Source organism: Acipenser ruthenus, chromosome 26, assembly GCF_902713425.1.
Source record: "Acipenser ruthenus chromosome 26, fAciRut3.2 maternal haplotype, whole genome shotgun sequence".
Classification (NCBI taxonomy): Eukaryota; Metazoa; Chordata; class Actinopteri; order Acipenseriformes; family Acipenseridae; genus Acipenser; species Acipenser ruthenus.
The window spans coordinates 878,519-892,174 of record NC_081214.1 but is presented as its reverse complement, the minus strand read 5'-3'; the positions used below and the strand labels follow the sequence as shown (position 1 = coordinate 892,174).

Genomic DNA, 13,656 nt, shown 5'->3' with positions numbered 1-13,656 from the left:
CTATATGCATGTCTTGCATGTGACAGAACATGTGTGTGTGTGTTCTGGCTGTTCTGTCACATGCAATATATGCTTCCTAGTATCATTCATACCACAGCGTGAACTCGGTTTGGTTTTGTATTTCTAGGTTGCTGTGGGCAGTGCCTATAATGTTACTTATTTCAAGGTGTCTGAGGCTTAAAGAAAGAAAAAAATGGTATACCTTGCATAAATGAAAAGCAATCGCTGTTGAATCTTATATACTGTAGTATTATTGTAAATGGTACTGTACGTTTAACCATGTTAATGTTAGCACTGATGTACAAATTTCTGCTGTGCAAATAAGTCAAGCTGTTATGTGTGTAGCTCTAGCTTCAAATGTATGAAAGATAGCAATACAAAAAAAATGAAAATTAATTTGTGAATTGTATTGCCGTTTTGAAAAGAAAAGGAAAAAAACTTAATGCATTGTCTGTAATTCTGTAAGTTTTTTTTTTTTTTTTTTTTTGACTATTTATGAAAATAAACTCTTGGGTTGTATTTTAAATTTCAAGCCTTTGCTTTTTAAAGCGAGTAAACCATTGCTATGTGCCCATCGTTTGTAGATTGCAGTACTTTTGTATTTCCAGCTTTTTCTGACGCACGGATACAGTATAATACTTACAGTCAAAACTTTAGCAGCGTAAGTAAGCACATTCATTTTAGGCACTGTAAAATATGAGGTTTCAGACATGAGCTTCAAAAAATGGGTTTAAGTGATTCATTTTGTTAATGATGTTTTAGTCGAGTGATTTCTTCAGTGCAAAGTTTCTGATTTAAGTATAATTCGAATTCATGAGAGAAGCTGAAATGTTTAAACAAACCAGTGGAGCAGACAGTATCGACTGGATGACGTGAGTGAGTTACGCAGCGAATGCTGCCTATTTGGACACAGTTACATCTACAATCTGCAAAAATGACAGCTACCTCCTCCCCTGGCTCAAGGACAGGTGCCGATGGACGGATGGAAGTGAGGCTCTTATACACAGTCGACTTCCACCCCCTACTTCACTGTCAAGAGCCAGGAAGAAACGTGGATGTGATTCGAGTTGGAGACTATTTAAAGTTTAAAATACACTTCAGGAACGGTCATCGGAGAATTATACTGAAGCCAATGAAAGGTAGGGCATTTGTATTTGCTATTTCAAAAGCAAGAAGCATCTACGTCTGGTATTTAAAGAGGTATAAAATAGCAAGGCGATATTATTAGCCGTTATTTTTAATTGTTTGTCGCGCTCCCTGATGTCACTGCCACTTGCAATAATAAGAATGGTACAGTAGATCACTAACTCTCTGTGACACGGGGAGATCTCCAGTAATTAGGAAGCAAATGATTTATGACTAAATCCTAAAAATAGCTGTCCTGGCATAATTTATTCATAGATCACAAAGGTGATGGATTGATTCACCATTTCCCCAGAGGCCGATACCTAATTGTATTTTTCTGCCTCTTTGTAAAGCACAGGAAACGTGATTGGCAGTATTGTACACTATACAGGTGGTGTTGGGAGTTTTCCCAGTATCGTCAGCCTAAAGCAAAAAAAAATGCAGGAGTCAGGTTTTGCGTTGGCGTACAGAAGTACATTGGTCAGGCCAAACATTGTGTAATTATACTGGAGCTAGAGTCCGAGGTCCTAATTTAATTAATCTAGAAAAGAAAAGTTTACCGTCACCAGTTTAGAGCAGACGTGATTGATCGGAGGCACTTTGCCTTTTAATATCTAATCTTTCCTACAATTCAGTAAAACAGTGTTTGTTATGCTAACTTCGAAGGTCATCTTATTAACTCGGGTCATTTAAGAAGTGGAAATGATCAGCATAGATTGCCAGTCATGGCTCTGGTACATGACAGAGTGGAGCCCCACTTTTATTTGTGCACAGATTCTGTATATTCCAGTTCCTCTCCCGGTGACTCTGCATCCCCAGGATGTAACCCTGTCACAAACCATTCCTGTCTCTGTCCTCTGGATGACAGCTCAGTTTACATCTACCAGGAGCTGTTAGCATGCACACTTCCACATGGCTGTCTTCTGTACAAAACTGACTTTCCCTGTGGTTTGTACATACTGTATTATCTACAGTGCAGTATGAATATTCTGCATACTGCACCGGGTTCATCTGTGTTGCATTGGGCCTGCAGCATGTGTTGCTGCGGTTTGATGTGTTTTTATAATGCACTTGGCGCATAGTGATATTTGTCTAAAAACCCATTATTATTATTATTATTATTATTATTATTATTTATTTCTTAGCAGATGCCCTTATCCAGGGTGACTTACAATTGTTACAAGGTATCACATTATATATCACATGAAATCATATAGTTAAGTTTAAGCACACAAATATTTTACAAGATTGAAATTGTTATAAACAAGTACATTGCTTCTTAAATAACGCAATGCAAAAATCGACTGCCCAACCTCCAAAATGATTTTGAAGTCATCATGTCTTTGCATCAAAGTACTGGAGAGCTATTTAATTATAGCTTGTGGCTATGTGGCTTGTTTATGCAAAGGATAACAAGCAGTCATCAGTGACTCTAACAAGGGAGCATCTAATACAAAAGAAAAAGAGTTCTCGCAAACCCCCTGTCGAAGTGCTCCAGGCTAATCCTGTCTGGATCTGACCTTGACTGCATCGTTCTGGATCTGACCTTGACTGCATCGCTAGGCTATTTCCCATGCAATCCTTAACATTCCAAACAGTGATCAGTCTTAAGTGCAAAGCAGCAATTTGTCAGCAATAGATAATCTCACACACCTAGAAGCTGAGACCAGGGCATGAAGAGCCATTCAGTAGTGAACAGAATAAATCCTCAAAAAGGAAATTAAACCTCCGACTCCAGTCCTATACCCACGAGTGCCATGGAAACTGTCTCAAGAACTGGACGTGTTTCTTGTTTTGATTAAGTCCTCGCCGTGGAGGCGAGACCCCCCCCGTTTCTCACCACACGCATTTCAGTGTGTAATTGTGTCGCGTGCATGAGTAGAGGGGGGTTTGTACTCGAGACCCCCTGGAGGAGATCAGGGCTATGCAGTTTGTTAGCAGTACAGAGCTTCGGTCAGTAGGAGGCACTGCAGATCCGTTTCAATTGCACTGAAATAAATAACAGCCAATGGAGAGGGTTCTGATCTCCTTCACTGCTCAGCTGTACTGTATAATACAGTGCAATAAACAGACTGATACAAACTCATTCATTGTAATAAACACATTTTTTTTCCTTCAACTAGTGTTTAAATTGTGAGAGAATAACTGCAGATCCCTAATTCCCATTGCTGAGGTAGCTGGGACCCATCGGGTGAGCCAGACTCTTGCAAAGTCATTCTCTGCTCTGGAGGTGTAACGGAAGTCCAATGTAACCTACATAGTCTTTAATAGCATTTATGATCAAGTTAAGCGAGCCAAGATAAATTACAGCAAATACATTTGGAAAGAAACATGTGCTAAAACTGTTATCTTTGAACCTGTGAAAGAGGCCCTTTCATCTTTTGTCGGATCTCATTTCTACGGTTTAGCTCACCTGGAACAGACCTCTATTTTAATTCACTTTGATTGGACCCACTTGTGCTGCAAGTTCCTCTTGGCAGTGGTTGTGCACCCTCGATCTCAGATCCCTGGGGACTGAGCTGTACCCTTGGTGTTGAGGTCACAGGTCTGCAGATGCGCTCGCCCTCAGATCCTCCGGTTTGATTGAAACTCATTATTTTAATAACCAGCTAAGCCTGACTGCAGCTGCTTATTGAAACAGGGAGTTTTCAGTTTCTCAGTGGCTTTTCTTCTTCATGAAGTATTGCTAGTGATTGATGAGCATCCTGTTGGATCCTGATTCTCCTGGGATAGAGAGTTGTTTGCTGTTCTTGAATTCTCTATATACGTATTTGTTTATGTAAAACCAGTAATTGGGGCAGTCTGTTTTGTTTCTCTCGCTCCGGAAATGTCACACACACGTGTGTGAGCATGGTGTTATGTTTCCGAGTAGATGCTGTGCCTGCAGCTAAGTAGCAGATTGCATTCATCACAGCTGAAGGAATATGTGAAATAGCCAGTGAACTCGCTCAGCGATGTGAAGATATTTGATTTAGTTTTGAAATACACAATTGCGTTTTCATTTCTCAGCTTTCTGCTCTGCTCAGGAGGGGTCCTCTCTGTGCATCCACACACACAACCTGGCGCCCGGCCGGCTCCTCTGTACATGTGGCTGTTTCGATTTTTGTTTTTCCCCCACAGGAGTGGGGAGACTATTGACAAATTCCTAGAACCCTTTCAAATTCAATCATTTCTCATCTCAAATTCTTCAGCTATCGTTCTTAACTTCTGCCGAAGAGCAGAGAACTCAGTGTGGTATTTATTCAGGTACAAATTAAAAGTAATTAACGATTGTTAAATCCAAATTGCCATAATCCGCGATCGTTCTGTTAATTACATAAGCAAATCACTGCAGACCTCCCTTGTAAAAGAAACTGAAACCACAGAGGGAATTACCAGCTGAACATTCAATAGAACTGAATTGGACCCCTTTACGGTTAATAGCTCCCACACACGATTTCTAAATTATACCAGGGATTAAAGTGCAATCTCACAAACTGGCGGTGATTTATCTATTCCATTAATCTGTTCCAACAGAAGTGAAAACACAGTGGCTCAGTATGGGGGCGAGGGCTGAGGCAGAGTAAACTCAGGCTCTGTGCTGAGTAAACTGTTTAGAATCTGAAGCCGCTGGATTTTTATCCACCTCCCTGTTCTTTGAACCCCTGGCACTTGATTCATTGCAGATTCCTGCTGATTTTCCACACGCTGATTTAGTACTTCATGCATTAAATTCCCAGACAGCCTTGTTCTGTAAACAGGTTTTTTCCATAAATATATACAACACGGCACAAAGCAGGCAAAACTATTTAACTAACACACTGGAGGGGAGAATAAAGATTTTGGCTTTAAAAACTTACATTAAGGTTTGAAATGTGACACTTCCTTGCCATTTATAAACTCAACGAGCATCAGTTTTCACTCTGAGAAATCAGAGGGCATGTTTCTGTTTGGTATTTCAAACTTTTTTTTTTTTTTTTTTTAAATTATACATTTTCAATTATGTAAGTAAACACACAAAAAAAATGAAATCCTGGGAAAGTTAAGACAAAATAAAAAACTGAAATCTCAAGAGCCCTGAATGTAATATACTGCATCAGAGCACACAATCTTAGTTCCATTAGAGAGGGTGCATTTATTAGGCGCATTACGGTAATAGGCAGTCAGCCCTTTCCAGTAATTCATTATCCCTTCATCAAACAAGGGTGAAACATGGCAAAGCAGTCCTCTGTACAGCTTCATAGCTGACCTGCAGTATTAAATACACAGAGCTACTCAGCCTAACCCTGCCTAATGTTGCTTTTAATTCTGTCATTTATGAGTGCATCAATAGGAGTTCAGTTACAGATTGCAAATGGATGCTACAGTGATTATTTTGAGTGAAACACAGTATCATTTTCACATTTAAAATGAGGACTGCTGTACTTCTTAATCTTAACAGAAAGTGACACCCCAGTTTTTCTGTCCGACTAAGAGAGGAGGGGCGGAAATAAGAGACAAGGGAGCTCTGATGTCAATTTCCTGTTGTTTGGAAACCAAGCAATTGTGAAAATGAAAAAAACAAAGAATTTATTTATTTATTTATTTATTTATTTATTTATTTATTTATTTTAAAAGCTGAACACACGTACCGTTACCATGGCACCCCATCCCAGCACCACTTAGAACGACAGTAATGTCACACCCAGAACAAGCGCTATTTCAAGATGAAGTGCATCCTATGAATTAATAAGCAGGGTTTGGTTATACAGAACTACAGCAGCGATGGAAAAATAAGACTGCCAGTGCCAAGCAAGAACCATTCCGCGCCTACAAGAAACTTAACAGATTCAAGGACAAGCACTTCCACTAGACTTCTCTTTTCAACGGCTTCCGGTTCTTCTAAACGCAGTACTGTTACGGGCAGGACTTGTTTTAAACCTTGGAATTGCTCAGCTTGCTCCCCAGCACCCTGCTTCACAGGGCAGATTTCAGGAGGGACTGGAACCTCGTGATTCTGAAAGGTGAAAGGTCAAAGGACGGGGTCTTCCCCAGGGCAAGCTCACACAGGATCTTCCCCACTACCGGGGCGAGCTTGAAGCCGTGACCTGGGAAAGAACAGCTGGTTTAAAACAGGACCGGCTCTCGTTTACAGGGTCACTCTCAATCATTTAAACACTCCTATCTTCCAAAAAACACTGGGGTCATTGAAAACTGGTCACAAGATACCACTACAGTCGAGGGTACAAACTGAAGAGTAGAGGATAACAAAGAATGTACATTTTGATTATTGTCTAACTTGAGCTGTTATTATGGGGGCTGGATTGATCTACAGTACCCAGGAAAGGACTGCATTCCAACCTAACATCTTGAATTTTGCAAGTCTGGCTCCGGGGATGGTATTAAATACAGATGTGTATCAGAAATAGGTATTTTAAAATGCGCCTACAAGTTGAGAGTGATGGGAACAGAAAGAGAAAGCTGCAGTAGGTCTTTAATTATTTGACATTTTGAAAAACCACATGTAGGCAATACTCGCTGGAAATGACAGCAAATCAATCTTTTTTTTTTTTTATTTCCTGTTACCTGACTGAAGGTTATATTGTGCGCTGACTGCCACTCCATTAAGAGCAAAATGATATACGTGCTGAAATAAAGTAAGAAGCCAACATCGCGACGGCGCACCAACGGTGATGAGAGATGAACACATTAACCACGAAAGCAGTGGCCTTTAAGGCAGCCGTACCCGCTGGAGCACGCGTAACTATAGCAACAAAGAATTCATTTTGAAAACTGAGACAGTTGTGCCTGGATTTGTCTGTGGGGTAAAAAGGGCGACACTGACTCTTGTCCGGTGCAGATTACCTTTTTAACTCAAGCCTCAATTGTGTTTTTTTTTTCTGAAGAGCAGCTGGAGCTCCTGATTCCACGTGTGTGCAATACAGTGTTCGTCCTTTAACTGAAACGATTTGTCTTGATGCTGTTAAGTGGTGTCCACAGTAATCCACGTTAAATAGTGACATGGCATGAGATGTGATTATATATATAGTCCTAGAAGGATGTGCTGACAGGTCAGACTGGCCGTTTCATTAGCAGTCACACCAACCTGAGAATCCAGCCCCGATGATGATGTTACTGTGACTGGGATGCTGGTCCAGAATGAAATCAGAGTCCGGGGTGACCTGCATGGAAACACAACTTAAACAAATAAAGCCTTCTTTAAAGCAACCCCATTTGCTTGATCGAGCAATGCTCAGTTTATTTTAGACAGAGCGTCACGGCGCTCTGTGTTTCACAACAGTACCTCTGTTCCAGGCCTCTATTGATTGCTTTTGCAGTATGCAATACATTTTTTTTTTTTTGCTGTTGCTTTTCAAAAGTGAAAGGAATCAATATTAAAACGATGCTGAGAATTACCTTTCCAGTTCTAGGAAATAGTAAAAATGCCCTTCAGATGTTTAGGAGGTAGCAGAGAGGGGGGATGGGGTTACTAATTCAAGTTTGTTTATTTACCAGGAAGTTAAGTCATTGACAGGAGTCTCCCTGCAGCAGCGACAAGAAAGGATTACCAGACAAACAGACAATGTGATTGATTAGATATAAACAGCAGGGGTGGCAAGAAGACTCCAATTGCATAGCAGTTCCACTCATTCCAGGTTTTAATACAAGCTTGATTAGCCAAAGTGTGTATACAAGCGCAGGTGAGTCTGATAGTAAAACCAGGAATGGATCAAACTGCTATGCAACAGCGCTGACCTACCGTGTACATGCACTGCTCCACTACAGCAGGCGTGGGGTCCAGCCCTGGGAAGGATTTGGAAACGAAGCTGGAGAGGATGGCAATGTCCTCCTGGGAAGTCTGCCTGTCTCTTTCATCTGGCTCGGTCTCGCTGCCACTGTGATAACAGATCTGTCCAAACACACACACCCCCATCAGCCAGGCTGGGATTGGCTTCTGGTTTTGTGCATCTTTGCATCTTATCCGTGAAGCCGCTGCAAGCACGTACAAAGGGTCGTCATACAGAACAGTGCTGCTGTTTTATAGATTTTTTTTAATCCACGTGTCAGCTAGGGTATTGCCCCCGAAATAATTTCAAAACCCCCACCACTGACACGGAGAAAATCTCTCTTGATCTGAACATCACACTTTGACACCTCGTTCCCGCCTTACTATCTCGTGATAGTCCTGGCCGTGTGGTCTTTACAGTATTAACATCTGTTAACTGTCTGTTTACAGGGGGCTCGCAATGGCTTTGCCAGCTTAAATAAATGATTTAAATTGACTTGGAAACATTGCAATCATCATGATGTGTGCCATTTAGGTATCGATCCTGCCCAAGGCAACAGACTGCATTATGATAAATGTGAAGCTACTGATCGCTCTGTATTTCAGACATTGCAACTCACATGAAAATTACTGTTGTTGTGTTGAAGAAAATCTATACGGAACGAGCAGCAGTTGTATTTAATAACCTGCTGGTTAGTAATACATGCTCCCGGAATGAAGACGCCTTTGTGTGCTGTGACAAAACAAAGCAATCCTGGAGTTACTTGCCTTGTCACCATACACCATTTAGTGAGATGAGAGATGTGCTTTTCCGCCTCTGCAGAGATGTGCCTTCATGAATCGGTTCTTGTGATCTCCAGAAATGAGAATTCTGGGGCAACATTCCAGAAAATGAGGCGCAGCACAGGAAAATCATTTTGTGACGAATAAAGTTCTTCAAAAACTGATGAGACATTCAGTCATTGTACATTATTTATATATATATATATATATATATATATATATATATATATATATATATATATATATATATATATATATATATATATATATAGATATATAGATATATAAATAATGTGGCCCAAAACCACAGCTCCGTTTACGGTTCTCTCATAGTATCTTGAAGCCCAGAGCTCCACTGAGCGCCCCTCTGCTCACCTTCATAAGTCCCGGGTACTCGTTGGATGGCAGGCCATATATGTCGTGTTTCGCTCCATGCTGCTTCACGCCGATGAAGCAGGGGAAGTGTCTGCCTATCCCATACGTACCAGGGATCCTTTCCTTCCAGTAGCAGACGTTAATTCTTAAGACCTGGCGGGTTTGAACAACAAACATGACGAACGACAGACTACCTGAAAAAGTTGCTTTGATATCTTGGTGCACAGGTCACAACTTTGTATTTCTGTTTTTTTTTTTGTTTTGTTTTTTAAAGTTAATTTTAAACGTTCAGTACAATACCTGCAGTGGTAGCTGTAGTCCTGTGCGTGCAAGCACACTCTTTGCCCAAGGCCCCGCTGTAATTACCAGACTTTGTGCGCGATACATTCCGGAGTTTGTTGTCATGGTGATGGGAGAACCTGGTGTGAAGTCAACTACTTTCTCCCCATCATGAATCACGCCTCCGAGCCCGCGGAACAGATCCTACACAACAGGGAGGTGTTAGAAGGTATATTGGAATAAGGTATACAACCCTACACAATGTTAAAAACGTGAATTACCATAGAGACGGACAGGATCTTCCAGACAGAAAACGAGCAACATTCTTGCGTCTTGCTCTGCCCTATTCAGCGCTACATTCCAATGCAAAACCCAGAAATGAACGCCGTTCCTAACCCACCCTCTCCTAACCCACCCTCTCCTAAATCAAGATAGCTGATGAGCTGCTGGAGCCTGGAATGGTGGCAGCGATCCCTCTTTAAGAGGAGCGATTGGCATGACATCCGTAATGGGACTCTAGTTACACAGCTGCGGAGCTCCCATTGAAAGGGTAATGATTACAGCTTCCCTCCGCTCATCATGATGTATTGTACTGTTCTCAGGAGGGAGTCCAATCCACAAAGCTTCCTTTACAAGTTAGCAGTCAGCTAGCCTGGGAAATGCTGTCTATCTGCATGGCGAGCACAGGCTGTCATAAGGAACCGACTGAATCTGAAGCACTACAGCAGTACAGTTGGAGTGAGATCCCTGGCATTACTGTGGCATTGCCAGGGTCTCTGGCTGCAGGTGGAAAATAAAGATGGGTAATAAAGGGAGCAGCGTTGTTAATTGCAATGACAGCTTTGACGTTCGTAACTGAAATTGCTGTGACAGTGGAGAGCTCAAGATACAGCTGCAGATGGTCTCCCAAATGAGAGGGACTGGCACAGGTCTTGGAGAGGGTAATAACCAAGGTCTTAAGAAACATTTTCTTTGCTCGCACCCAGTAAGCATATCAATATTTGCATTCCTTTTCATTTTCACTCTGACTCCTGTCTCACCTGAATCAGTCTGGAAAATAAAGCCTGAGAAACAAGAAGATCAACAGCCAAATAAAAAAAAAAGGATTTTTGTTCACAAGTGGAGAGAAAACGTCTCTTCAAACCTTGGTCATCACCCCTTTTATGCAGCTGTAAAGTGCAAAACAGAACTTCCCTCTCTGCATGGTGATGCCTTCCAATTAATTTAAAGCAGACAAGAAACAATCAATAGACTTGGGAGAACCTGTCAAACAAAGGGTATCTATTTCCATACTGATCAACTATTTTCATCTGCTTCAATCGCTAGCATCGATTTCTAACATTATGTAAAAATGTACTAATGCAGAAGGGCTTGAATAGCACATTTGGCATTTGCTGTGCCATGTCCTTGTCCAAACAAACATGTCGTTAAAAGAGCTTCCTGGCAACAAATAAACACAACAAAAGGATTTAAAGAACCCTCGGACACCACCTTGAACACGAAAGCATGCTGGCTTGCTGAGCACCTTGAACAAAGCAACGTGATTGCAAAGAGACTAAGAGACCCTCGACAGGGGGGGGGGTACCTGAACGGCCTTCAGGGCTCGGTCGGCGTGCAGGACCCCCGCGGTCTTGTCGATCACGGCAGACTCCCCTGGGGGGAGGCGGACGGAGGGGAAGCGGCTTGCAAACTGATCGGGAGAGAGGACCTCCATCGGGACGTTGTTCCGCAGCAGTGTTCCTCTGAGACTGCGGAAGGCACTGCAGTCCTCCTTACCCACAATCAACATCCCTGTGTTCCTGCACAGGACAAGAGATGACTTTTCTTACCATGCTGGTCAGCAACCCATCAACAGTGTAACAATTCAACGGCTTCAGCATCTCCGCCTTCTCACAAGGCAACCCTACGTCCCCATGCACTTATGTTTTTACATATATTTAGAGACGCCCCTATTTGATTGTGATGAAGATTTGTTGAATGATTAACTCTGCATTGGTCCTGCTGCAGTGGTTATTGAATGAGCCAGGATGACTCAAGCTCACCGGTATATCTGAACGTTAGCCTCCTTCTCCAGCTGTGCCCAGAGCTGGTAGCACTCCGACATCATGCGAGTGTAGTAATCTTGCTCGTAGGCTTTCCGGATAATGCGCGTGTGTCCGTGGGAACTGCCGCGGGAGTGGGGCAGAACAAACTAAAGTGAAACAGAAAAGGCACGTCACAAAAACTTGGTACGCAAAAAAATCTAAGCAAAACTGGAATATAAAATATAAATCATAAGTTCAAATACATCATACATCACATTCCGGCATATTTCAGATACAGCATTTTAATATATCATCTATATCATTTTCAAGTGGGCTGACGAGCACATTTTAGCTCCCAACTAGGCAAAGGACTTCGCGTGCCTGGCGTGCTATTAATAATTCTGCAGCGCAAACCACTGTGCTTGAAAGAAGATAAGCATTAGAGGCGTTTGCAACAACCTCCAATTAAAGCAAGCGTACAAGTTCAAATGAAAGGTTTGTCTGTGTGTTTTGTGTAAAAAAATAAATAAATAAATAAATACAGAAAATCGCAGTAAATAGGGGAAAAAATCCACTCGCGACGCAAGATTAAACGAGCGCTCTAATCAGCATTTCCATTCATATTAATAATGTCTCCAGAGTTAGTGAAGCAAGACGAACTGACTGCGCTAGAGACGAAAGCGATTCTAGAGCATGAGCGGATGTCTCATTGCGTCACAAACCTGCTCGACTAGTAGAGTTCTCTTTTTGTTTTTGGCGAGGTGGAGGGCGGTGTACGAGCCTTGGATCCCGGCTCCCAGGACGATGCAGTCGAAGTTGTTAGCGTCCATGTTTCAGCTGACACGGGACTCTGCACTAGAGCTGAGCGGACAAGGGGAGGGGGTTGCGGTTTGAGCAGTCCAAAGTCTGCCTGCTGTGTGTACTCACTGGACACATAAAAATATTTAAATTGAAACCCTTGAAACATTTGATACGATACATAACCACTTGTGATAAACTCTTAGTTTTGTGTTGATGTTTTATTTTATAAATAATGCTGCTATACTTTGGACTGGAAACAAATCATACTTTATAAGTTGCTGCACATGGGGAGGTGTCGGCCCTTTAATGCTTATCTCTGACGAACTCACACTCACTCCTAGAGGGCACCCGTTTCGTTTTCTGATTCAATTTTATTTCACAGTGCACTCATGGAAAACATACAGAGTCAATAAATGGTCTCTTATCTCTCCCCTACCTCTGGACAACGAATGTGTTTTTCTCCATACAGCTTGGAGAAAGTCATTCTCCGCTGGTGAAACAACGTTTATGAAATTGCTACCTTGTTACGCTCATTAGATACATCATCCGTGATTGGGCCCTGATTGCAAGGTTCCGTGTATTGGTTTAAGTTCGTGCAGGTGCGTGATGTATGCTGTTTCATTAGATACACCCCACGTGATTGGGCCCTGATTGCAAGGCTCAGTGTATTGGTTTAAGTTCGTGCAGGTGCGTGATGTATGCTGTTTCATTAGATACACCCCACGTGATTGGGCCCTGATTGCAAGGCTCCGTGTATTGGTTTAAGTTCGTGCAGGTGCGTGATGTATGCTGTTTCATTAGATACACCCCACGTGATTGGGCCCTGATTGCAAGGCTCCGTGTATTGGTTTAAGTTCGTGCAGGTGCGTGATGTATGCTGTTTCATTAGATACACCCCACGTGATTGGGTCCTAATTGCAAGGCTCCGTGTATTGGATTGTGCAGGTGCATACATGCTGTTTTATCCCAGTGCTCTTGTAATCTGCCTCCTGTTTTCTGTGTTTAGAATTTTTTTTTTTTGGTCTGCTTTGCACAAAGTTTCAAGAACTTTTACTAAAGTAAGTGTGCAGTTATGATTAGCTTTTCACTACTGCCCCCGTTTCAGATGCTTTATCTTTTTAGAGTCCTCCACACTAAAAACGAGTTTACTTAAGAAGGCCCCTGTACTTCTATCACACTTACAGTTTTACTCTATCCAGGAAACCGCTTATCCAGCCGAAGCATAAAGGTGCAATTGTCTTGTGTTCTGAGGAGAGCTCTTTCAGATCCACAGGGGTATCTATGATGAGCATCATTCTCGACATAATTACACAGATGAAAGATTGGTCCTATCCATTAAGGTAAGAGGTGGTTGGGGGGATTCTCGTCAGACCTACACATTTTTATTTTATTTTATTTTATCTCAGGTTTTGTTAAACCCATTGATTCCTTCTGGTTGTAATAAATACAGACAGTTAGTGATTGTTTCTCGATCGGCTCATTTGCAATTGATCTCACTGAAGCACCTAACCTAGGTTGTTTCCT

At 42.0% G+C, this 13,656-nt stretch overlaps 1 protein-coding gene across 3 annotated transcripts; it reads right to left on the bottom strand.

Annotated features, from left to right (window-relative positions):
• Positions 1 to 5,683: 5,683 nt before the first annotated feature.
• LOC117963315 (peroxisomal sarcosine oxidase-like) lies at positions 5,684 to 12,645 on the bottom strand. 3 transcript variants are annotated; one of them, XM_059001396.1, is made up of 8 exons: positions 12,569 to 12,645; positions 11,350 to 11,498; positions 10,893 to 11,106; positions 9,329 to 9,511; positions 9,029 to 9,181; positions 7,844 to 7,993; positions 7,190 to 7,265; positions 5,684 to 6,191 (listed from the first exon to the last, which is right to left on the bottom strand). In XM_059001396.1, the coding sequence occupies exons 1-8, from the start codon at positions 12,614 to 12,616 to the stop codon at positions 6,061 to 6,063; spliced, it is 1,104 nt and encodes a 367-aa protein (XP_058857379.1). In that variant the 5' UTR covers positions 12,617 to 12,645; the 3' UTR covers positions 5,684 to 6,060. The 3 variants fall into 3 exon arrangements, with proteins under 3 accessions (XP_058857379.1, XP_034758722.2, XP_034758723.2); XM_034902831.2 differs by lacking the exon at positions 12,569 to 12,645 and adding an exon at positions 12,054 to 12,465; XM_034902832.2 differs by lacking the exon at positions 12,569 to 12,645 and adding an exon at positions 11,602 to 11,755 and having other exon boundaries at positions 5,685 to 6,191.
• Between the last annotated feature and the right edge of the window lie 1,011 nt (positions 12,646 to 13,656).